Source organism: Eutrema salsugineum, unplaced genomic scaffold (assembly GCF_000478725.1).
Source record: "Eutrema salsugineum unplaced genomic scaffold, Eutsalg1_0 scaffold_4, whole genome shotgun sequence".
Classification (NCBI taxonomy): Eukaryota; Viridiplantae; Streptophyta; class Magnoliopsida; order Brassicales; family Brassicaceae; genus Eutrema; species Eutrema salsugineum.
In genome coordinates, this window is record NW_006256686.1 from 8,326,097 (window position 1) to 8,348,701 (window position 22,605).

At 33.5% G+C, this 22,605-nt stretch overlaps 3 protein-coding genes across 3 annotated transcripts; 1 reads left to right on the plus strand and 2 right to left on the minus strand.

Annotated features, from left to right (window-relative positions):
- Positions 1–1,071: 1,071 nt before the first annotated feature.
- Positions 1,072–3,176, minus strand: LOC112084450. The gene is made up of 5 exons (XM_024153580.1): positions 3,082–3,176; positions 2,218–2,347; positions 1,875–2,127; positions 1,529–1,737; positions 1,072–1,434 (listed from the first exon to the last, which is right to left on the minus strand). Exons 1-5 carry the CDS (start codon positions 3,174–3,176, stop codon positions 1,072–1,074), a joined length of 1,050 nt encoding a protein of 349 aa, XP_024009348.1.
- A 13,493-nt stretch (positions 3,177–16,669) lies between these two features.
- On the plus strand, positions 16,670–17,260 carry LOC18014036 (MADS-box transcription factor PHERES 1). The gene has a single exon (XM_006418838.1). The coding sequence runs from the start codon at positions 16,670–16,672 to the stop codon at positions 17,258–17,260; it is 591 nt and encodes a 196-aa protein (XP_006418901.1).
- Positions 17,261–19,745: 2,485 nt separating this feature from the next.
- Positions 19,746–22,061, minus strand: LOC112084451 (momilactone A synthase-like). Its single transcript, XM_024153582.1, has 2 exons — positions 22,027–22,061; positions 19,746–20,049 (listed from the first exon to the last, which is right to left on the minus strand). The coding sequence occupies exons 1-2, from the start codon at positions 22,059–22,061 to the stop codon at positions 19,746–19,748; spliced, it is 339 nt and encodes a 112-aa protein (XP_024009350.1).
- Positions 22,062–22,605: the final 544 nt, after the last annotated feature.

A 22,605-nucleotide genomic window follows, 5' to 3' on the forward strand; every position in this document is an offset into this window, starting at 1 on the left:
TAGATATTTATGATGCGCTAAAGATAGATGATATTGCCTTGAAGCAAAAATGAGTCATGTAGAGAAGCAGCCTGGGGCATGGCTCAAGCCAGCGCACCCGCAGCCAGAGAAGACGTACCTGTGGCCAATACAACTTGGCTTAACCTAGCCTGTTTTGATCTCGAGAGTTACATTGACTTCTTTTCTCTAAACCCTAAGTGTCTCCAAGGAAAAAAGACTGAAAATACAGGTTTTTAGGTATTTCTTATGTATCTCGTTCAGGCTTTATGTTCTTTGCTTTATTTGATTTGTAGAGGAGTCCTTCTCGCCATTTTGTTCTTCAATAAAAGAAGCTTTTCTTCATCCTTTTTCTTTTACTTTACTGTTATCTTTTAAAACCAATGATGTTAACTCAGTATGTCTAAGTAATTACAAGAAAACATGGATTTAGTGACCACAAGAACAGTCGCTATGTAGTCGCTAAAAGTCCATTTACAACGTATTAGCGACTAATTCAATTGGTCGCTAATATTGAGTCGCTAAATAAAAGAGTCGTTAATCTGTCGCTAAATAGCGACTGAATAACGACTACGTTTGCGACTCAATCGCGACTAACCAGCAACTATTTTGACATTTTCAAGCGGTAATTTTGTGCAATTTAACAATTGTTTACCGACTAATTCCCGACAACTTTGCGACTGATTTACTACTGCATTGTGACTGTTTTCATAATGAAAATTCATTTTGGTATTACGAATTTGCTCCTCCATACCTTGTAATTTGAATCCACTTATAGATTTTATAAAAAAATTGTTTCAAATAATAATTTGACACTATATATATGAAAAGAAGAAGCATAGAAACATTAAATTACATATGTTCTTCTAAAAAAAAAGAGAGATCACATACAAAGTCAAATGTCATAGTAACTTCCATTGGAAAATGAGTTACTATATACAACCATGGAGATAAGTCAAAATGAGATCAAAGTCATTGAAAAAGTTCTAGAGCCTAAGATTCCGAGAGATTACTAGAGAGCACCATTGATAAGAGTTCAAAGGAGACCAAAAGAGTTGAGAGAGGTAGAGTAACCTATGATTCCGGGAGAATAATGGTTTGAGGAGCAGAAGTCATCGGAGCAGCATCTGGCTCTTCATAGGTGTTGTTTGCGGCCAAAAAGTCTAAAAACCCTGGATCAGTTGCAGCCAAATACCTATCGACCAGGGAGAGTTTGTCGATCTTCGCTTGTTGCTCTGCAGAAACTCTTGTAAGATCGGACTTTTGCCTTGCATTCTCAGCTGCTTGTTCTTCTATTTTGCGTTGAGCTTCTTCTAGTTGTTCTTGCAGAGTCTTGTATGTTGAAGAGCTACCCGGGTACTTCCTCATTCCATTGATATGCGACTGTGAAAGGCTTCCAATTCCATATGGAATGCCTCTTTCATTTGTGAATGTCGACTGCAACAACAAAAGAATGATTCAAACAAAAAAAAAACCAAATGATCACACTATATTATAAAATACAAACAACAAACCAAAAACGAGGACTTACCTGGAGAAAGAGGTCGTTCTCCTCTTCTACGGTTAGCTCCTCTAAAGCATCTGAGTCTAGTGCCCCTTGGTTACTAATTCTAGCTTCCAAGTTCCTCTTATACCTTTCAGCCACGCTCTCTGCCTTTCGGTCTACAAAGGTCCCATCTGCTTTTGTGTGAGTCTTGATGAAAACTTCACCAAGACTCACCGGTCTTCCCAATTCTTCTTCTTGCAATGATAAGAACAAGATGCAAGAGTTAAAAGTTTAAAAGAACAAGATGCAAGATGCAAGAGTTAAAAGTTCAAAAGAACCGATGATATAGTACTTACCATTTCTTGTTGGATTTATAGATATGATTTTTGACCTGACACGGGTATGTGAGGGCCAAGACCCTTACGTTCAGACAGCCGAGCCCCTGATGTGGTTGCACTCTTCTCTTTGGCTTCTTCAGTGTTCCAATACTGGCTCATTTGCTTCCAGAGAGTATCACCTATCCAATTAGGTTGCTCCCGAGAAGTCCTTACTTTGCTTTCCATATCTTTCATCTTTTGTTGACATATACTCTCAAACTTTTGTTGAACAACACCAGTTATTAAGGGATCCCAGGTGTGTGTTTTCTACAAAAAACATGAGAGAATATGATGTTAGTGAGCAAACATAAAAGATAAAAAAACTGAATCAAAGTTACAAAAAAGGGAATACATTACCGCGAATTCAACAAAGAACCGCTCCTGTCTTTCCCGAGGCACACATGTCCAGCTATAAAAAAGACCATCGAACTTGTTTGTAAAGACTTTGGTTATCTTACGGGTCAGTGAAGACTTGTCACGACCAAACCTACAAACAGAGAAACAATCAGTTACAACATATGCAATATCAATATCACGACATATGCACCAGTACATGTCACATAACTAATACACAGACATATGCAATATCACGATGAGAACAATATCACATATGTACTAGTACTAACCAAAACAGGCATCAGTTTCAAACAAAACACATATCACACGTAGCTACACATCCTACACGAAGCTACACAACCTACACGAAGCTACACATCCTACATATATGTGTGAATCTATCGTTCCAAGTTGTATTCGGCCTAAGTTAAGAGAGAGAGAGAGGCATACCATGTTGTATTCGGCCTCTTTATTGGAGAGAAGACTGTCGTAAAATCTTCTCTGCCAGGTTAAGTGAGCATAGCATTGAGGATTTGTAGCTGGTCCTCCACGAGATTGGCTGGGACTAGGTATTCTTCTTCTTCAAAGGTGGCTCCTTCATCCGCTTCAGAATTGGTAGCTTCAAACGCTGGAGAAGTTTGCTCTTCAGACATTGGAGAGGGTCGGTGATGAGAGTGTGTAGAGCTTCGTGGTTGAGGCAGCAGAGAGGTACGATGTTGAGACTGTGGAGAGTTGGCAGATCGAGACTCCGAGCTCCGACGTTAACTCTGTGAGTGCTGGAAAAGCTGATTAGGTGGTGGATAATCCCTCACCGAGACCGATGGTTGGCATGTGCGCACAAGTGATGGCAGAGATTTGGATGTTCTCGCCGGAGTGAAATCGCACCGATTAGGAAGAGGGGATGGAGTTCTGGCTTGCGAAGAAGATGCACCACCTCTTCCTCCTCTTCCTCGTCCTCTCTTCCTTCCAGCGGCACCCATCTGCGAATAGATTGAGAGAGAGGAGATGAAATCGATTGTATCAATTAGGGTTAGGGAAGAAGGAGTTTAGTCGATTAAATGGAGGGGAAACTGTTTTAGAGAAGAAATGAAATTGATTCAGAGAGAGGAGAACAGATTCGATCGAAGGGGATTAAGGTTTGGAACAGATTCGAACAGATTTGATTGAAGGAGAAATTGGATCGAAGGAGAAAGGGGATTAGGGTTTCTCGATTGAAAAAAACGATAGAGAAGAAATGGGTAAGTGTTTTATGTTTTGGGCTGGTTTTGGGTTTAATTACGTTTTTGTTTTTTTTGGCCTAATTGCGGTCACAAATCAGTCACAAATTACCGACTGTTACATTTTAGTCGCTACATTAGTCGTTATCTGGTGATTACGTTATAAATCCATGTTTTCTTGTAGTGGGGTATAGAATCATCAAAAGGGTCTTCATGGATTGATTACTATCTATGTTTTTAGATTAGGATATCAAGTTTATCAATGGTTCTTTTGTTAATTCTTCTTATTAATGCATGTTTGCTAGATTGATCTTCTTGCATCTGTTCTTAGGTTGAATTAAAACCACAACAGTCACGTTTAATTACCAGATTTAGAGTCCTAAAAATAATATTATTATAAAAAACGAAGCTACCTATAGAGTATCGTGAACATAAAAAAAAATTTGATTTAAGTAAATTAATTATTTTAAAATACTTCAATCATGGGGTTCCAGATCTAGTATTCCTAATATAAATTAGTCTTAGTGAGAGACGAAAAAAAAATGTCTTAGTGAAAAGAAAACTTTTAAAATATGTAAATTTAAGACAAACATATGTTTTTCTTATCAAGTATTGTAACAGTGCCCTCTCTAAATATTTACAAAGAAAACCTTTTGTAATAGCTAACACATATGATTTATATATTTTTTCTTAGTTAATTAAGAAGATATCTAAAATTTTTCATGGCTGTAATTTGAAGTTATATAGTCGTAAAGATCCAAAACATATTTTATATAACAAAAGATCCAAAACATATTTTCAAAAAAGAAACAAATGCCCCAAAACGTATAATACATGTATCAGCCATATTCATACCTTAAAACGTTATCCATATAATATAATCATACATTGAATTTAATTAATAAAAAAATTTTAATTCTACTTTCCGAACATGCCAGATTTTATACCATATATCTCTATTTTATTTCAAAATTTATTTTGTGATAAAATATATGATTTTCTTATATCTCTATTTGTTATTGTATATCATATATCTCTATTTTGTTATTTTAAATTATTTTTTTCCATATATCATGATTTCAAGTAAAATAAAAAATTTCTAAATAAATAGAGGTATACATTATATATGTTAAGATGTCTTAGTAAATATATATTTTTTAAACTATAAATTTAGGTAAGCCATAAACCTTTTTTTTTGTCAAAGTCATAACTCTAATTAAATGCATTAGATACACATACATACATACGAATGTATATAATTAGGTCTAGTCAGCTAAAAAAATGATTTACTATAAAGGAATGGCTATAATTCAAAGTAATAATTCCAGCAATGTAATAAGAAATCTAACGAGAAATGGCACATTTTATTCACTATATAAACAATTCTCATCCTCGAAAATTATATAGAACAACCACTCAATAAAAAAAAAGTACATAACAAAAGTTAAAATACCAAACAAAAAAGATGGTTAATCATGAAAGCGGTACGCATAAGACGATCACCAAAGGAAAATAAATTTTGGAGAATACGTGTGAGGAGAACCTTAAGGAGAAGGATGAGTCTTCTTCTTCTTTACCTCCTCCTGTTGCTGTGGAAGCAGATGTTACACCAATCAGGTCTTATGATCCTATGCAAAATCAACGTCTTTATGATTTTTATCTTGTTGATCTTCCAAAAAAAAATCGATGCTTTTATTAAGAGCACTCCTCAAATTTTGAATGATAAAGAACCTGTTCATTACAATTATCAGGCTCTTTATGATTATTATGATTCTATCCCACAAAAACTTCATGATTTTAATATGAAGAATAACTTGAATTCAAATCTGAATATGATTTCGGATGCTGATGATCTTGGTATGAATTCGGACACAAATGTGAGTCCAAATGAAAAACAATCCTTCATGGATATGTCAAAGGAGCAGACGGGTGATATTGGAGAACATGTGGACATTCCTTCCATGGATGGCAGCCACCACCAACCATCAACCGCAAGCCTTGTGTCCCCAGTTACTGTCGGTGATGATTGTGCTCCTAACATCACTGATAATCTTTAGTGGAAGGGAATTGTTTTCGTGCGAAGTGTTTGATGAGGTCTTGTGTTTTCTTTTTCAAGTTTAATGTTGTAATAATACTTAATGGGTTTCTCCTTTTAAGTCAGTTGGGTTATTTTGAATTTTTCATAATGGAATAATGTCTTTGCGCAAAAAAATAAAATTTATTTGATGGAGTTTAGGTCATTTATAAACAGTAGTTTGTTACAATTTTAAAAATAATCAATGCGAAAAAGACATTAATAACACTAGAGAGTAGAAAGTTGTTCCTCAACCTTAAATCTTTCTACCAACAGTCACATATACTCTTAAATCATTGCCTCTGATGTTTGTGCTCTTTGTGCTCTGAGTGAGTCCAATTTTCCAAATGAAGTTTGATAATTTATGTTTTCTTCTTTATTTCAAAATGTGTTCTTTTATACATATATATATATATATGTCTTTTTAATTGTTAATTAACCTTTTTATCGTAAAGATTTTAATTATAAATCATTTTCATTATTTGATTATTAAGTTATTTCTACTAAATCTCGTTCCCTTTCTTGTTTGATCCATTGCATGTGTGTTCTTTTTCATGAAAATTACCACGTCTTACATGATGCTTGTTAAAAGTTTCGCCATAATTTATTAGGTAGGCTGTTGTGTTATTAACTTATTTTGACTATCATGATCACTAAGTAAACAGACCGTGCGAGAAATTTGGATATATGCAAAATTACATCATCAATAATACATAGTATCCATAGCAATATTTTTTTCAAGGCTTGTAAAGTATTTTACCTAGATAATGAATTTTAATTTTTATGATCACGTAGAAGTTTAAACATGATGTGATATACCAAATTCGGCCTAAATCCATAAAATCCAAGAAAAAACTCTAAATCTCATTAAAGACAAAAATGTCTGTTTTCCTCAAACTCTAGCCCTAATGAGCTCGCCCCTTGCTCTATATAAGGTGGATGCATGTTTTCTAAGAGCCACAGAGAGAATAGCTCTCTTCAAAAATTGTCTTAGACCAGCCAGCCATCAAAAGAGATAAACTGTAGAAATAGTCTTGAGCGAGCATGTTGTTGGGCAGATTGCAATCAGATCAGGAAGAGTTTAGTGGCGATCAGCACATCTCTTGAAAGTACTCATGGCAAAGTAGCCATAGCAGTTGACCGAATCATCATTAGGGATGTTACCAAGCCCTTTTCTCGTCAAACCAGAAGGACATAGATCATGATCGACATATTGCTCTGAACATCTAACAGTCCATATCGACATCCAGATCTTGATCACAAGGTAACACACAAAAGTTACGGACTTGACTTCTGGGCCAAGAAACAGTCCAAACCTGAAAAATCTTGAAACCCTAGTATATATTAATATAGTAATATATATATAATATATATATATATATAGAGAGAGAGAGATAGAGAGAGATCTCACAAGAAAGTGATTTTTGGTTGTGTAGACTCATTTGTATCATTATAACCTAGACCGTCCCACAAAAACTGCCAAGGGACGCCGTGATCTCCTTGCCTAGAGATTCTTTTCAAACCATAAGTCTCTTTGACGTTCTCATAGCAATGACTATCATGACGTTTTCTATGCGTTGGATTAAGCATATATGAGTTTTGTGAATTTCATAGTTCCTTTTTAATCTGAAGGGTTTTTAGTAAAATAAAACTTCTTAATGGATCGTACAGAAACATCTCGAATGTAGAATCCCCTCAAGTAGTTTTTTATTTTTCAACCCCTCTGTTTACAAAATCCACAGTCTAGACAGATGGGTTATCAGTAAAAAAAACTTACCTGAGGGGTTTTAAATACAAACATAGTTGATGAGTTTTTTTATCCATCTTTAGTTAAGGGAGGTTATTTCACTAAAAACCATTATATAAAATACTTTATAAATACAAACCATATTATCATCTTTGGAGTTTTGGTAGATATTTCATGTTATTATATCAAAGAGTGTATTCGAATCAAAAGTATGTTTTTGGATAAGTTTGGACGTCAGAAAGTTTTGCAATCAAAGAAGACTCTTTCACCGTCTGGTCATCTCAAAGATTTGGACACCAAAAAGTGCAGACGACCAGCTTTCAAATGCAAATTGGCTTGGCAACATTTCAACGGTTAAATCTCTGATATTTCAGATGCACTGAAGAAATATGATGTTGCATTAAAGCAAAAACAAGTCAAGAAGAGAAGCAGACTGGGCCACCGTACCCACAGCCTGAGAGGACGCACCTGTGGCTAATACAACTCGGCTCAACCTATTCTGTTGTGATCTTGAGAGTTACAGCGACTTCTTTTCTCTAAACCCTAAACGTCTCAAATGAAATAAAGACTATAAATACATGTTTTTAAATATTTCTTATGTATCTCTTTCATGCTTTTGACAGAGAACAACTTCTAGTCGCTTCATCCGATTTGTAGAGGAGTTCTTCTCGCCACTTTGTTCTTCAACAAGAGAAGTTGTCTTATTCTTTTACTTTACTGTTTTCTTTTAAAACCAATGATGATGTTAACTCATTATGTATGTGTTATTCCCTTATTGGGTATAAGGTCATTAAAAGGGCTCTCATGGATTGATTAACATCTACATTTTTATATTAGAATATCGAGTTTATCAATGGTTCTTTTGTTTATTTTTATTAATAAAGCATGTTTGCTTGATTGATTATCTTGAACATACAACAGTTCTTATGTTCAAGATGATTGAACCCACAACAGTCATGTTTAATTACCAGATCTAGAGTAGAAAGGGCAAAGTCGCTATAGGAGACAAAAGCTACCTATAAAGTATTGTGAGTATAGATGAATCCCAATTTTAAATTATGTTGTCTCCAATGAAGCCAGAGATGAAAGTTATTGGTCGAGTATACAGGCAATAGTTTATTAAGATTAAGTTCATAGGCTAAGCATATATCCTTAAGTTCGAGTTACAGAACATTAAAAAATTCTAAGTAGATATTTGATGTTATCGATCATGATTCAAGAGATTTCCCTAATGTTCAGCGTTTTTTACTCTATTGTCTTACACCACTCTGCTTATTAGTTTTATCATTTGCTTGCTTTTCTTTTGCTTAGTTTCTTTTAAATTATTAGCTACAAAATAGTACCACGAATGCCCCATTAATTCGATTAGGTTTAGAATCGTTTTAGAAACCGATAAAAATCATAAAAATTCAAATCTATGTGGATTTGATTCCTAAATACGATTGCATTTGTATACTTGCAGCTTTGTTTTAGGATAAAAATTGTTAGGACATTACTAACTACTTGATTAATGGAAATTGAACTAGTTGACCTAGTAGCCAATTAAAAAGATAGAAACTGCTCATCCAAATAATTTTACGAGCCAATACAAATTTTCTTCTACCGTATTCATATATATACCTTAAACATCAAAGTGTCGGTACCTGCTTGAGCTTCAACAAGATGTACAATACAAGAAGCTGATATCAGTGCCACCAACAAAAACCTATGGGAACTCTCAATTTTCTTTTAAATTCCCAAGCAAATCTGAACCATAAACAGAAAAGATATAAGAATGGGAGCACAAAACTCATTTGGACGCTTCAAGTGAAAGAACTTACTAAGTCGATCAAGCTGGTTCTGGTAACATGTATTTATTCTACAAAGGAAATTAAAAATTGATGAATGAGTTTAATACGTTACCTAGTTGGCAATACATTTTATTTGTTGTTCTTTTTGTCTGAAAACATTCAACTTTTTTTTTGGCAGGAGAAATCATCCAACTTGTCTGTGAAAGGTGAAAAAATCTGTGCACCACAATACCACATGGGTCTCTTATTTTTGGTTTATTAAGTAAATTTGAATTAGATCTAATATGAATATATCATTGATCAGGAGAATTCGCTTGATTCCTTTAAAACACCTTACCGTTATCCATTTACCCGTTTAATAAAAAAATGTTTTATTTTAAATGTAAACTAGATGTTTGGGGGCGGCAGAGATGTTTCATTAAATAATCATAATAGTTAGAGTATTAAATTTATTACTAATAGTAAATCAAATACAAATATGAAAAAATTATAAGTAAGACATATGATCAACAAACAAAAAAAACATAAAACATAATAATATATATCAATAGAAACTAACAAAAACTAATTATTGTATCAAAACCATAAAAATACTTTAAATAAGACAAAAGACTGGTTTAAAAAGTATTATAAAACACTACTTTTTATACAACATTCACAGTCTTCTACTGTAACTTCCTTTTTAGATTATAATTAAAAAATTTTAGTTCTTTCTTTAATGTTACCATTAATTTTTGTTCTTCCTAGCCATAACTCTTTCCCCATTTTATGAGAATTGTTTCTTCTTCTTATTCGTTATTATCTTTCATGCAACCACTTGTATGAAACGATAATATTATTGCGTAGGTAAATAACCTTTTTTGTAGTTTTGATACCAAGCTTCATCTCTCAAATAATCACTATCTATATAAATTAAGTTTATATATTATTTTATTTATTCATTCGGTAGCCTAAATTTCTCCTTGTTTCGACGGAATAGATTCTCCTTGCTGATTCCTATATTTTCCGTAAATGTGAACATGAAACCATTTTATCGACCGTATGTAAATAGTTAATCTTTTTTGCTAGCTTTGGTACTATGTTTGGTTTCATCTCCGAATTTATCATTATATGTATACATTAAGTTTAAAAATAAATTTAGTTTTTTGTCCTCCAGAACTTTCTCCCTGTTTTGAAAATTGTCTCTTCTTGTAGGTATTTATCTTTTATGCAAGTCGGCACAAAATTTTGATATCCGAGTGTAGGTAATTAAAAAATCTTTTTGGTTGTTTTGATATCATGTTAAACTTAATCTCTAAATAGTCGTTATTTGTATACATTATGTTTATAGATTATTTTAATTCATCTTTCTTCCTAGCCCGAAATCTCTCTTTTTTTTATCAGAATTGTCTCTCATTCTTTTGGTTTTTATTATCGAAGCATAGGTAAACAATCTCTTTGTTAGCTTTAATTCTATGTTAAGATTCAAATCTAAATTAGACATATTTAATACATTACTTTTATAGAATGAGTTTATTTTTGTTCTTCGTAATCCAAACTCTCATCCCACAGAAAGATGATTAAACCAAAATAAAAAAACCACATGTTTTAAAAGAAAACAGACCGCTAGACTTTAGAACAAAACAAGCTTTAATGACCTTGTTACAACAAAATTTTTACATCATTTTTAAATACACATAAGATTAGTCAATAAGTTATTAAAATCAACAAAAAACGTCAAATAGAAAAAAATTAACATACGACATTTCAGCACAAAAATACACATAAAATCGCTTTAAGAACAACAAATGAGATTTTTGACTTTACAAATAATAATATAGATTTTCTCATGTGAGTAATTGAGATCATCCGTAATATTAAATGGTGCACTAGCATTCCCCAGGTATTGTCGCGGTCTTGATTTCACCTTAGTAGGATATGTTACACCAGTTTGGATTCTAACCCTTTTTCAAAAAAATATTTCGTCCAAAAAAAAAAACTAACAACAACAACAACAGAAAGCTAGGTCTACAGATATCCTTCCGTCTATATTTGAATATATATTTTTGATCAGAAAAGCCCATTTACCGTTTCTTTTGTGTAACAAATGTTTTGATAATCCTATTAATGTATGCAGTCCCTATTGGTTCATCATGCTAAAAAGCATCCAAAAAACGTATCAAGTAGCAATTGTTGCATCAGTTTCTTCAGAAGATATAGACGATGAACTGTTGATCCCAGTGATCACTAAATGTATTTATGAGATGGTGATGATGATTAAGATGTAAAAAGGGGCGAGATTTCCGTGATTTAAGGGTAATTTGGACTTTACAAGAACTTAGGTCGAGAAAGCAGTCAGGTCGTGGACCGTTGACTGTGTGTTTATAGAACTGAAGTATAAAATGCGAACAGAACCCAAGAGAGTCTGCTCGGAACAAATGGTGCTTAGTGTAAAATAACTCAAGCTTTAGAGAGAGAGAATACAAGCAGCCAAAGAGTATTAAATTTAGGGATCCCCTTCATTTATTATGTTCGGGGAGTATTTATAGCGGAAGTTGGGAGGCGTTTTCCTGTCCAACCGGGGTGATATGGCTGCTTCAGCACATTCCGCGGGTCTGGTATCTCGAGCCGCGCATTCGAACCACTCTGCAGCAAATCATGACGAGCTCGTCGCCGAGCTATCTGCACAACTAGGCTACTGTAGACGAACTGCTCTTACACGTGTCAGTATCCGCATCAATATTTTTTAAGACTGGTAAATAACATAAGTACCTTACCTAGATAATAATATTTATTCTTATGATCAATGCTGAAATTTTAGATCATGTTATACAAAATTAGGCCTAAATCCATAAAACCCAAGAAAAAACCCTAATTCTCATTAAAAGCAAACTTGTCGGTTTTCCTCAAACTTAATAAGCTAGCCGGTTGCTCTATATGAGGAGGAGGCATGTTTTCTAAGAGCCACAGAGAGAATTCTCAGTGATGCTCTATACAAAAATTGTATCAGACCAGCCATGAAAAGAGAAGAGTTGTAGAAACAGTCTTCAGCGAGCATCTTCTTGGGAAGATTGCAATCAGATAAGGAAGAATTAAGTGGCGATTAGCACATCTCTGTGAAGAGCTAATTGCAAAAAAGCCATAGTAGTTGAACGATCATCATTGGGGGCGTTTTGAATCATTTTCTCATCAATCCAGAAGGACATAGATAAGGATCTACACCGTTCTAAAGTTCTAACAGACAGCTTTATAGGAGGACTCCCATATCTCGATTGCAAGGTAAAACCCAAAAGTCGCAGACTTGACTTCTCGGCCAAGAAACAATCCAAACTTGATAAATCTGGAAACCCTAATATATATATATATATATATATATGTATATATATATATATATATAGAGAGAGAGAGAGAGAGAGAGATCTCACAAGAAAGGGTTTTTGGTTGCGTAGACTCATCTGCATTGTTACAACCAAGACTCCCCCACAAAAAATATGCTGAGGGATGCATGGATCTCCTTGCCATGAGATTGTACTCAAACCATAAGTCTCTTTGATGTTCTCATAGCATCACTGTTATAACGTTTTCAATGTGTTGGATTTAGCATATATGATGTTTTGTGTATTTCGTAAGTCCTTTTTTATATGAAGGGGTTTTAGTAAAATGAACTTCTTAATGGATCAGATAGAAATATCTCGTATGTAAAAATCACCTCAAGTAAGTTTGTTTTAGTTATTTAACCCCTCCGTTTTCAAAACCCACATTGTAAAGAGGGGGGGTTATCATTAAAAAAACTTACATGAGGAGTTTTACATTATAAACATAGTTGATGATTTTTTTTCTGATCCATCTTTAGTTAAGGGGGTTTTTCACTGAAAACCGTACTATAAATTACTTTAATTATCAATACAAAACGTACCATCATCTTTATTTCTTTGAGAATATTGAAATTCAATAATTGTAAATACTTCAATGGCGTTAAGCAAAGGCGGTTGAGATGAATTATTAATTCTTTTAATCTATAATAATTTCTTAACTTCGCAAACTAATGATATTGCGCTGAAAAAAGTGTCGGCCTCTAGATAATTAGGGTTTAGATAGTCAAAAAAATTTCTCCATTCCACAAAATATTAAACTCTGTAGTCTGGTTGGCCTGTAAAGCTTAGACCTCAGCGAAGTGAAAGTACATATAAATTTTATTATTAAGGAACTCAAGATTCTTGGTAAACCTCAATGGTGCACTAGCATTCACAGGTATTGCGGTGGTTGTGGGCGCACTGTATCAGAAGATAAATATTGGAGTTGTTCACTTTCAGCGTGGTGGAGATTTGCTTCCATTCTGGCTGAAAGTATAGAATCCATTTTTGATCATAGAAATCAATTGATTACCTGCACTGTACACAATTTTGTAGTATTAAACGTGGACAACTAAATAAAGAAAAGAACCTTGATTAAAAATAGGTTACTTTCTGAACTTAATTTTATTGAAATATGAATATCAATTTGAAATAACCTGTCTTTGTCTCAACTGAAAAAAAATACTAAGGGTGAAGCTTAGAAATCACTGAATCGTGTGGTGTTTGGGACGAGACTATACAAAATGCTTTGGTCCAAGACCTGAGGAATATACAGGCCATAGCCTACAACCTCCTAACCATTCTAAAAAAAACTTACTGTAAAACACTTGTTGATTCGCGAAGATATGACCTTAGTATCGACTTGAAACACCCTGATTACTGTTGTAAATATCATTTCTAGAGACCTTAGTACCAAGGCCGATATGGTTGGCATTGATATGCCTATCTTTATTAGACACACATCCAAAGAATTTGACTGTGGGATGTAAATGATATCTTACCATTTGTCTCGATCTACATTGTTCTCCAGATCCATTGTACCCAGAGGTTTGGGCCTATGTACATATCAAATCTAGGAGGACTATTACGAAAGTTTTGATTTCCATAATTACTTGTACTCTGATCAGAAAATTTGTTCCCTGATGCACGCTAAGATTGTAAAAGTTTAGCATTCCATCTAGAAAGCATCTCAATGTTTTCTGTGATTTTTGGTACTTTGACTCTAGATTTTCTTCGATTTTACCAATCTTTCTTGTTTGGATAAAGCTTGAATCTGATGAGAACTGTTATCCAGTTTCTAAATCTACATAAGGAGACTGTTCATTGGAGAATAACCCAAAATCCAAACTGATAATCCCAGTTAAAAAAAGATAAACGATGTTAATTGACAACACCCGATTTTACCATTTTATAGATTGTTTTGATATCTGATACAATTATTATAACCTTTTTTCAAAGTTTTTCAAACAGTTTTTACATTTTATAGTTTAAAGCGTATTTCATGTAATTTGGATTAAAGAGTGCATTTCAAAAGTATGTTTTTGGATAAGCTTGGACGTCAGAAAGTTTTGCAATCAAAGAAGACTGTTTCACTGTTTGGTCATCTCCAATTTTGGACACAAAAAGAGTAGACAACCAGCTTTAAAAATGCAATTTGGTTTGACGACATCCCAACAGTTAGATTTCTAGATATTTATGATGCGCTAAAGACAGATGATATTGCCTTGAAGCACAAACGAGTCATGTAGAGAAGCAGCCTGGGGCATGGCTCAAGCCAGCGCACCCGCAGCCAGAGAACGTACCTGTGGCCAATACAACTTGGCTCAACCTAGCCTGTTTTGATCTCGAGAGTTATATTGACTTCTTTTCACTAAACCCTAAGTGTCTCCAAGGAAATAAAGACTAAAAATACCGGTTTTTAGGTCTTTCTTATGTATCTCGTTCAGGATTTATGTTCTTTGCTTTATTTGATTTGTAGAGGAGTCCTTCTCGCCACTTTGTTCTTCAATAAAAGAAGCTTTTCTTCATCCTTTTTCTTTTACTTTACTGTTATCTTTTAAAACCAATGATGTTAACTCAGTATGTCTAAGTAATTCTGTTATTGGGTATAGAATCATCAAAAGGGTCTTCATGGATTGATTAATATCTATGTTTTTAGATTAGGATATGAAGTTTATCAATGGTTCTTTTGTTTATTCTTCTTATTAATGCATGTTTGCTTGATTGATCTTCTTGCATCCGTTCTTAGGTTGAATTAAAACCACAACAGTCCCGTTTAATTACCAGATTTAGAGTCCAAAAAATAAAATTGTTATAAGAAACGAAAGCTACCTATAGAGTATCGTGAACATAAAAAAATTTGATTTAAGTAAATTAAAATTTTTAATAGACTATAACCATGGGGGTTCCAGATCTAGTATTCCTAATATAAATTAATCTTAGTGAGAGACGAAAACAAAATGTCTTAGTGAAAAGAAAACTTTTAAAATATGTAAATTTAAGACAAACATATGTTTTTCTTATCAAGTATTGTAACAGTGCCCTATTTAAATATTTACAAAAAAACCTTTTGTAATAGCTAACACATATATACAAAGATCTATATATTTTTTCTTTGTTAATTAAGAAGATATCTAAAATATTTCATGGCTGTAATTTGAAGTTATATAGTCGTAAAGATTCAAAACATATTTTTTATAACAAAAGATGCAAAACATATTTTCAAAAAAGAAACCCCAAAAGGTATAATACATGTATCGGTCATATTATATTTTAAATTGCTATACATATTAAAAAAAACAACACACAATATAATCACGTTAATGTATATGATAAAGACACAAAAAAAAGAAGGAGAAGCCATATTCATACATTAAAACGTTAATTTTATCCATATTATATAATCATACATTGAATTTAATTGATAAAAAAATTAAAATTCTACTTTCCGAACATGCCAGATTTTATACCATATCTCTATTTTATTTCAAATTTTCTTTTGTGATAAAATATATGATTTTCTTATATCTCTATTTGTTATTGTATATCATATATACTATTTTGTTATTTTAAATTAATTTTTTCATATATCATGATTTCTAGTAAAATAAAAAATTTCTAAATAAATAGAGGTATACATTATATATGTTAACATTTTTTTTAATGACATATCAATAGATGGTTTGGCAATCAATTTTTGGTATACTTTTTACTAGTGTATAGAAGAAAAAAAATAGTACATGAATTAAAAAAAAAAGAATTTGCTTATTAGAAGATTTATGTGAGATCCACGGTATGATCCAAAACATTATCTGCCTTATAAAAAAGAGTTGACAAGACTTTTTTATATCCACAATTCTTAATTTTGTGGTAGTGATAAAGATATAAAAATATATAATATTACTAAATTTCATTGTACATGAAGAAATCTAAAGAATCACTCTTACTAAATAGAAAACTGAGGCTAAGGTAATAGAATAATTTAGTCTTAGTAAATATATATTTTTTAAACTATAAAAAATTTAGGTACGCCATAAACCTTTTTTTTGTCCAAGTCATAACTCTAATTAAATGCATTAGATACACATACATACATACGGATGTATATAATTTGGTCTAGTCAACTAAAAAAATGATTTACTATAAAGGAATGGCTATAATTCAAAGTAATAATTCCAGCAATGTAATAAGAAATCTAACGAGAAATGGCACATTTTATTCACTATATAAACAATTCTCATCCTCGCAAATTATATAGAACAACACTCAATAAAAAAAGTACATAACAAAAGTTAAAATACCAAACAAAAAAGATGGTTAATCATGAAAGCGGTACGCATAAGACGATCACCAAAGGAAAAGAAAATTTGGAGAATACGTGTGAGGAGAACCTTAAGGAGAAGGATGAGTCTTCTTCTTCTTTACCTTCTCCTGTTGCTGTGGAAGCAGATGTTACACCAATCAGATCTTATGATCCTATGCAAAATCAACGTCTTTATGATTTTTATCTTGTTGATCTTCCAAAAAAAATCGATGCTTTTATTAAGAGCACTCCTCAAATTTTGAATGATAAAGAACCTGTTCATTACAATTATCAGGCTCTTTATGATTATTATGATTCTATCCCACAAAATCTTCATGATTTTAATATGAAGAATAACTTGAATTCAAATCTGAATATGATTTCGGATGCTGATGATCTTGGTATGAATTCGGACACAAATGTGAGTCCAAATGAAAAACAATCCTTCATGGATATGTCAAAGGAGCAGACGGGTGATATTGGAGAACATGTGGACATTCCTTCCATGGATGGCAGCCACCACCAACCATCAACCGCAAGCCTTGTGTCCCCAGTTACTGTCGGTGATGATTGTGCTCCTAACATCACTGATAATCTTTAGTGGAAGGGAATTGTTTTCGTGCGAAGTGTTTGATGAGGTCTTGTGTTTTTTTTTTTTTCAACTCTAATGTTGTAATAATACTTAATGGGTTTCTCCTTTTAAGTCAGTTGGGTTATTTTAAAATTTTCATAATGGAATAATGGCTTTGCGCAAAAAAAAAAAGTTTTATTTGATGGAGTTTAGGTCATTTATAAACAGTAGTTTGTTACAATTTCAAAAATAATCAATGCGAAAAAGAATGAGTTAAGATTCAAATCTAAACGAGACATATTTAATACATTACTTTTATAGAATGAGTTTATTTTTGTTCTTCAACTCTCATCCCACAGAAAGATGATTAAACCAAAAATAAGAAAACCACATGTTTTAAAAGAAAACAGACCGCTAGACTTTAGAACAAAACAGGCTGACCTTATTACAACAAAATTTTTACATCATCTTTAAATACACATAAGATTAGTGAATAAGTTATTAAAATCAACAAAAAACGTCAAATAGAAAAAAAAATTAACATACGACATTTCAGCACAAAAATACACATAAAATCGCTTTAAGAACAACAAATGAGATTTTTGACTTTACAAATAATAATATAGATTTTCTCATGTGAGTAATTGAGATCATCCGTAATATTAAATGGTGCACTAGCATTCCCCAGGTATTGTCGCGGTCTTGATTTCACCTTAGTAGGATATGTTACACCAGTATGGATTCTAAACCCTTTTTCAAAAAAATATTTCGTCCAAAAAAACAACTAACAACAACAACAGAAAGCTAGGTCTACAGATATCCCTCCGTCTATATTTGAATATATATTTTTGATCAGAAAAGCCCATTTACTGTTTCTTTTGTGTAACAAATTTTTTGATAATCCTATTAACTTATGCAGTCCCTATTGGTTCATCATGCTAAAAAGCATCCAAAAAACGTATCAAGTAGCAATTGTTGCATCAGTTTCTTCAGAAGATATAGACTATGAACTGTTGATCCCAGTGAACTTAAATGTATATATGAGATGGTGATGATGATTGAGATGTAAAAAGGGGCGAGATTTCGGTGATTTAAGAGTAATTTGGACTTTACAATAACTTACGTCGAGAAAGCAGTCAGGTCGTGGACCGTTGACTGTGTGTTTATAGAACTGAATTATAAAATGCGAACTGAACCCAAAAGAGAGTCTGCTCAGAACAAATGGTGCTTAGTGTAAAATAACTCAAGCATTAGAGAGAGAGAATACAAGCAGCCAAAGAGTATTAAATTTGGGAATCCCCTTCATTTATTATGCTTGGGGAGTATTTATAGCGGAAGTCGGGAGGCGGATTCCTGTCCAACCGGGGTGATATGGCAGCTTCAGCACATTCCGCGGGTCTGGTATTTCGAGCCGCATGTTCGAACCACTCTGCAACAAATCATGACGAGCTCGTCGCCGAGCTATCTGCGCAACTAGGCTACTGTAGACAAACTGCTCTTACACGTGTCAGTATCCGCATCAATATTTTTTAAGACTGGTAAATAACATAAGTACCTTACCTAGATAATAATATTTATTCTTATTATCATGCTGAAATTTTAGATCATGATATACAAAATTAGGCCTAAATCCATAAAACCCAAGAAAAAACCCTAATTCTCATTAAAAGCAAACTTGTCGGTTTTCCTCAAACTTAATAAGCTAGCCGGTTGCTCTATATGGGGAGGAGGCATGTTTTCTAAGAGCCACAGAGAGAATTCTCAGTGACGCTCTATACAAAAATTGTATCAGACCAGCCATGAAAAGAGAAGAATTGTAGAAACAGTCTTCAGCGAGCATCTTCTTGGGAAGATTGCAATCAGATAAGGAAGAATTAAGTGGCGATTAGCACATCTCTGGGAAGAGCTAATTGCAAAGAAGCCATAGTAGTTGAACGATCATCATTGGGGGCGTTTTGAATCATTTTCTCATCAATCCAGAAGGACATAGATAAGGATCTACACCGTTCTAAAGTTCTAACAGACAGCTTTATAGGACGACTCCCATATCTCGATTGTTAAGGTAAAACCCAAAAGTCACAGACTTGACTTCTCGGCCAAGAAACAATCCAAACTTGATAAATCTGGAAACCCTATTATATATATGTATATATATATATATATATATAGAGAGAGAGAGAGAGAGAGAAAGAGAGAGATCTCACAAGAAAGGGTTTTTGGTTGCGTAGACTCATCTGCATTGTTACAACCAAGACTCCCCCACAAAAAATATGCTGAGGGATGCATGGATCTCCTTGCCATGAGATTGTACTCAAACCATAAGTCTCTTTGATGTTCATAGCATCACTGTTATAACGTTTTCAATGTGTTGGATTTAGCATATATGATGTTTTAAATGGCGGAAATTTGAAAATTCCGGCTTTTTTGACCGTTTTTGAAAATTAATGCGATATTTTTACTAATCTACCTATAATACATCTATTATATTGTTTATTAAACTAATCAAAAGCTTTGATTAAACAAACGCACCTGCCATGCTTGAAGTGCACAAAATAGACCCCGAGCGAGCCGGAATCATAACCTTAGCTGCGTGTTTAATCCCGGAGACGACGGCAAAGACGTTAATCCTCATCACTCTCTCGAACTCCGTCATATCTAGCTCTGATATGCTCGCCGGATTCGTGGGTCCCACGATCCCTGCATTGTTATACATCACGTCTAGCTTCCCATGCCTCGCCACCGTCTTTTCCACGGCACCGGCGATCTCTTCCTCCACCGTGACGTCGCAGCGCACGAACTCCGCCGCTGAGCCTAACTCCCTAAGAAAAAACCCTAATTCTCATTAAAAGCAAACTTGTCGGTTTTCCTCAAACTTAATAAGCTATCCGGTTGCTCTATATGAGGAGGAGGCATGTTTTCTAAGAGCCACAGAGAGAATTCTCAGTGACGCTCTATACAAAAATTGTATCAGACCAGCCATGAAAAGAGAAGAATTGTAGAAACAGTCTTCAGCGAGCATCTTCTTGGGAAGATTGCAATCAGATAAGGAAGAATTAAGTGGCGATTAGCACATCTCTGGGAAGAGCTAATTGCAAAGAAGCCATAGTAGTTGAACGATCATCATTGGGGGCGTTTTGAATCATTTTCTCATCAATCCAGAAGGACATAGATAAGGATCTACACCGTTCTAAAGTTCTAACAGACAGCTTTATAGGACGACTCCCATATCTCGATTACAAGGTAAAACCCAAAAGTCACAGACTTGACTTCTCGGCCAAGAAACAATCCAAACTTGATAAATCTGGAAACCCTATTATATATATGTATATATATATATATATATATAGAGAGAGAGAGAGAGAGATCTCACAAGAAAGGGTTTTTGGTTGTGTAGACTCCTTTGCATTGTTACAACCAAGACTGCCCCACAAAAAATATGCTGAGGGATGCATGGATCTCCTTACCATGAGATTGTACTCAAACCATAAGTCTCTTTGATGTTCTTATAGCATCACTGTTATAACGTTTTCAATGTGTTGGATTTGGCATATATGATGTTTTGTGTATTTCATAAATCCTTTTTTATATGAAGGGCTTTTAGTAAAATGAACTTCTTAATGGATCAGATAGAAATATCTCATATGTAAAAATCACCTCAAGTAAATTTGTTTTAGTTATTTAACCCCTTTGTTTTCAAAACCCACATTGTAAACAGAGGGGTTATCATTAAAAAAACTGACATGAGGGGTTTTACATTATAAACATAGTTGATGATTTTTTTTTTTCTGATCCATCTTTAGTTAAGGGGGTTTTTCACTGAAAACCGTACTATAAATTACTTTAATTATCAATACAAAACATACCATCATCTTTATTTCTTTGAGAATATTGAAATTCAATAATTGTAAATACTTCAATGGCGTTAAGCAAAGGTGGTTGAGATGAATTCTTAATTCTTTTAATCTATAATAATTTCTTAACTTCGCAAACTAATGATATTGCGCTGAAAACAGTGTCGGCCTCTAGATAATTAGGGTTTAGATAGTCATAAAAAATTTCTCCATTCCACGAAATATTAAACTCTGTAGCCTGGTTGGCCTGTAAAGCTTAGACCTCAGCGAAGTGAAAGTACATATAAATTTTATTATTAAGGAACTCAAGATTCTTGGTAAACCTCAATGGTGCACTAGCATTCACATATTGCGGTGGTTGTGAGCGCACTGTATCAGAAGATAAATATTGGAGTTGTTCACTTTCAGCGTGGTGGAGATTTGCTTCCATTCTGGCTGAAAGTATGGAATCCATTTTTGATCATAGAAATCAATTGATTACATGCACTGTACACAATTTTGTAGTATTAAACGTGGACAACCAAATAAAGAAAAGAACCTTGAATAAAATAGGTTACTTTCCGAACTTAATTTTATTGAAATATGAATATCAATTTGAAATAACCTGTCTTTGTCTCAACTGAAAAAAATACTAAGGGTGAAGCTTAGAAATCACTGAATCGTGTGGTGTTCGTGAGACTATACAAAATGCTTTGGTCCAAGACCTGAGGAATATAAAGGCCATAGCCTACAACCTCCTAACCATTCTAAAAAAAACTTACTGTAAAACACTTGTTGATTCGCGAAGATATGACCTAAGTATCGACTTGAAACACCCTGATTACTGTTGTAAATATCATTTCTAGAGACCTTAGTACCAAGGCCGATATGGTTGGCATTGATATGCCTATCTTTATTAGACACACATCCAAAGAATTTGACTGTGGGATGTAAATGATATCTTACCATTTGTCTCGATCTACATTGTTCTCCAGATCCATTGTACCCAGAGGTTTGGGCCTATGTACATATCAAATCTAGGAGAAATATTACGAAAATTTTGATTTCCATAATTACTTGTACTCTGATCAGAACATTTGTTCCCTGATGCATGCTAAGATTGTAAAAGTTTAGCATTCCATCTAGAAAGCATCTCAATGTTGTCTCTGATTTTTGGTACTTTGACTCTAGATTTTCTTCGATTTTACCAATCTTTCTTGTTTGGATAAAGCTTGAATCTGATGAGAACTGTAATCCAGTTTCTAAATCTACATAAGGAGACTGTTCATTGGAGAATAACCCGAAATCAAAACTGATAATCCCAGTTAAAAAAAAAAGATAAACTATGTTAATTGACAACACCCGATTTTACCATTTTATAGATTGTTTTGATATCTTATACAATTATTTTAACCTTTTTCAAAGTTTTTCCAACATTTTTTACATTTTATAGTTTAAAGCGTATTTCAGGTAATTTGGATTAAAGAGTGCATTTCAAAAGTATGTTTTTGGATAAGCTTGGACGTCAGAAAGTTTTGCAATCAA

Excerpts from the sequence above, each read along its gene's own strand:
- LOC112084451 (XM_024153582.1), bottom strand. The coding sequence starts at position 22,061 with ATGGATCTGGAGAACAATGTAGATCGAGACAAATG. Across the intron at positions 20,050-22,026 it reads AATGTAGATCGAGACAAATG|GGAGTTAGGCTCAGCGGCGG; the intron begins GTAAGATATCAT and ends GTTTTTTCTTAG.
- LOC18014036 (XM_006418838.1), top strand. The coding sequence starts at position 16,670 with ATGGTTAATCATGAAAGCGGTACGCATAAGACGATCACCAAAGGAAAA.
- LOC112084450 (XM_024153580.1), bottom strand. The coding sequence starts at position 3,176 with ATGGGTGCCGCTGGAAGGAAGAGAGGACGAGGAAGAGGAGGAAGAGGT. Across the intron at positions 2,348-3,081 it reads CCATCCCCTCTTCCTAATCG|GTTTGGTCGTGACAAGTCTT; the intron begins GTGCGATTTCAC and ends CTCTGTTTGTAG. Across the intron at positions 1,435-1,528 it reads AGAACGACCTCTTTCTCCAG|TCGACATTCACAAATGAAAG; the intron begins GTAAGTCCTCGT and ends TTGTTGTTGCAG.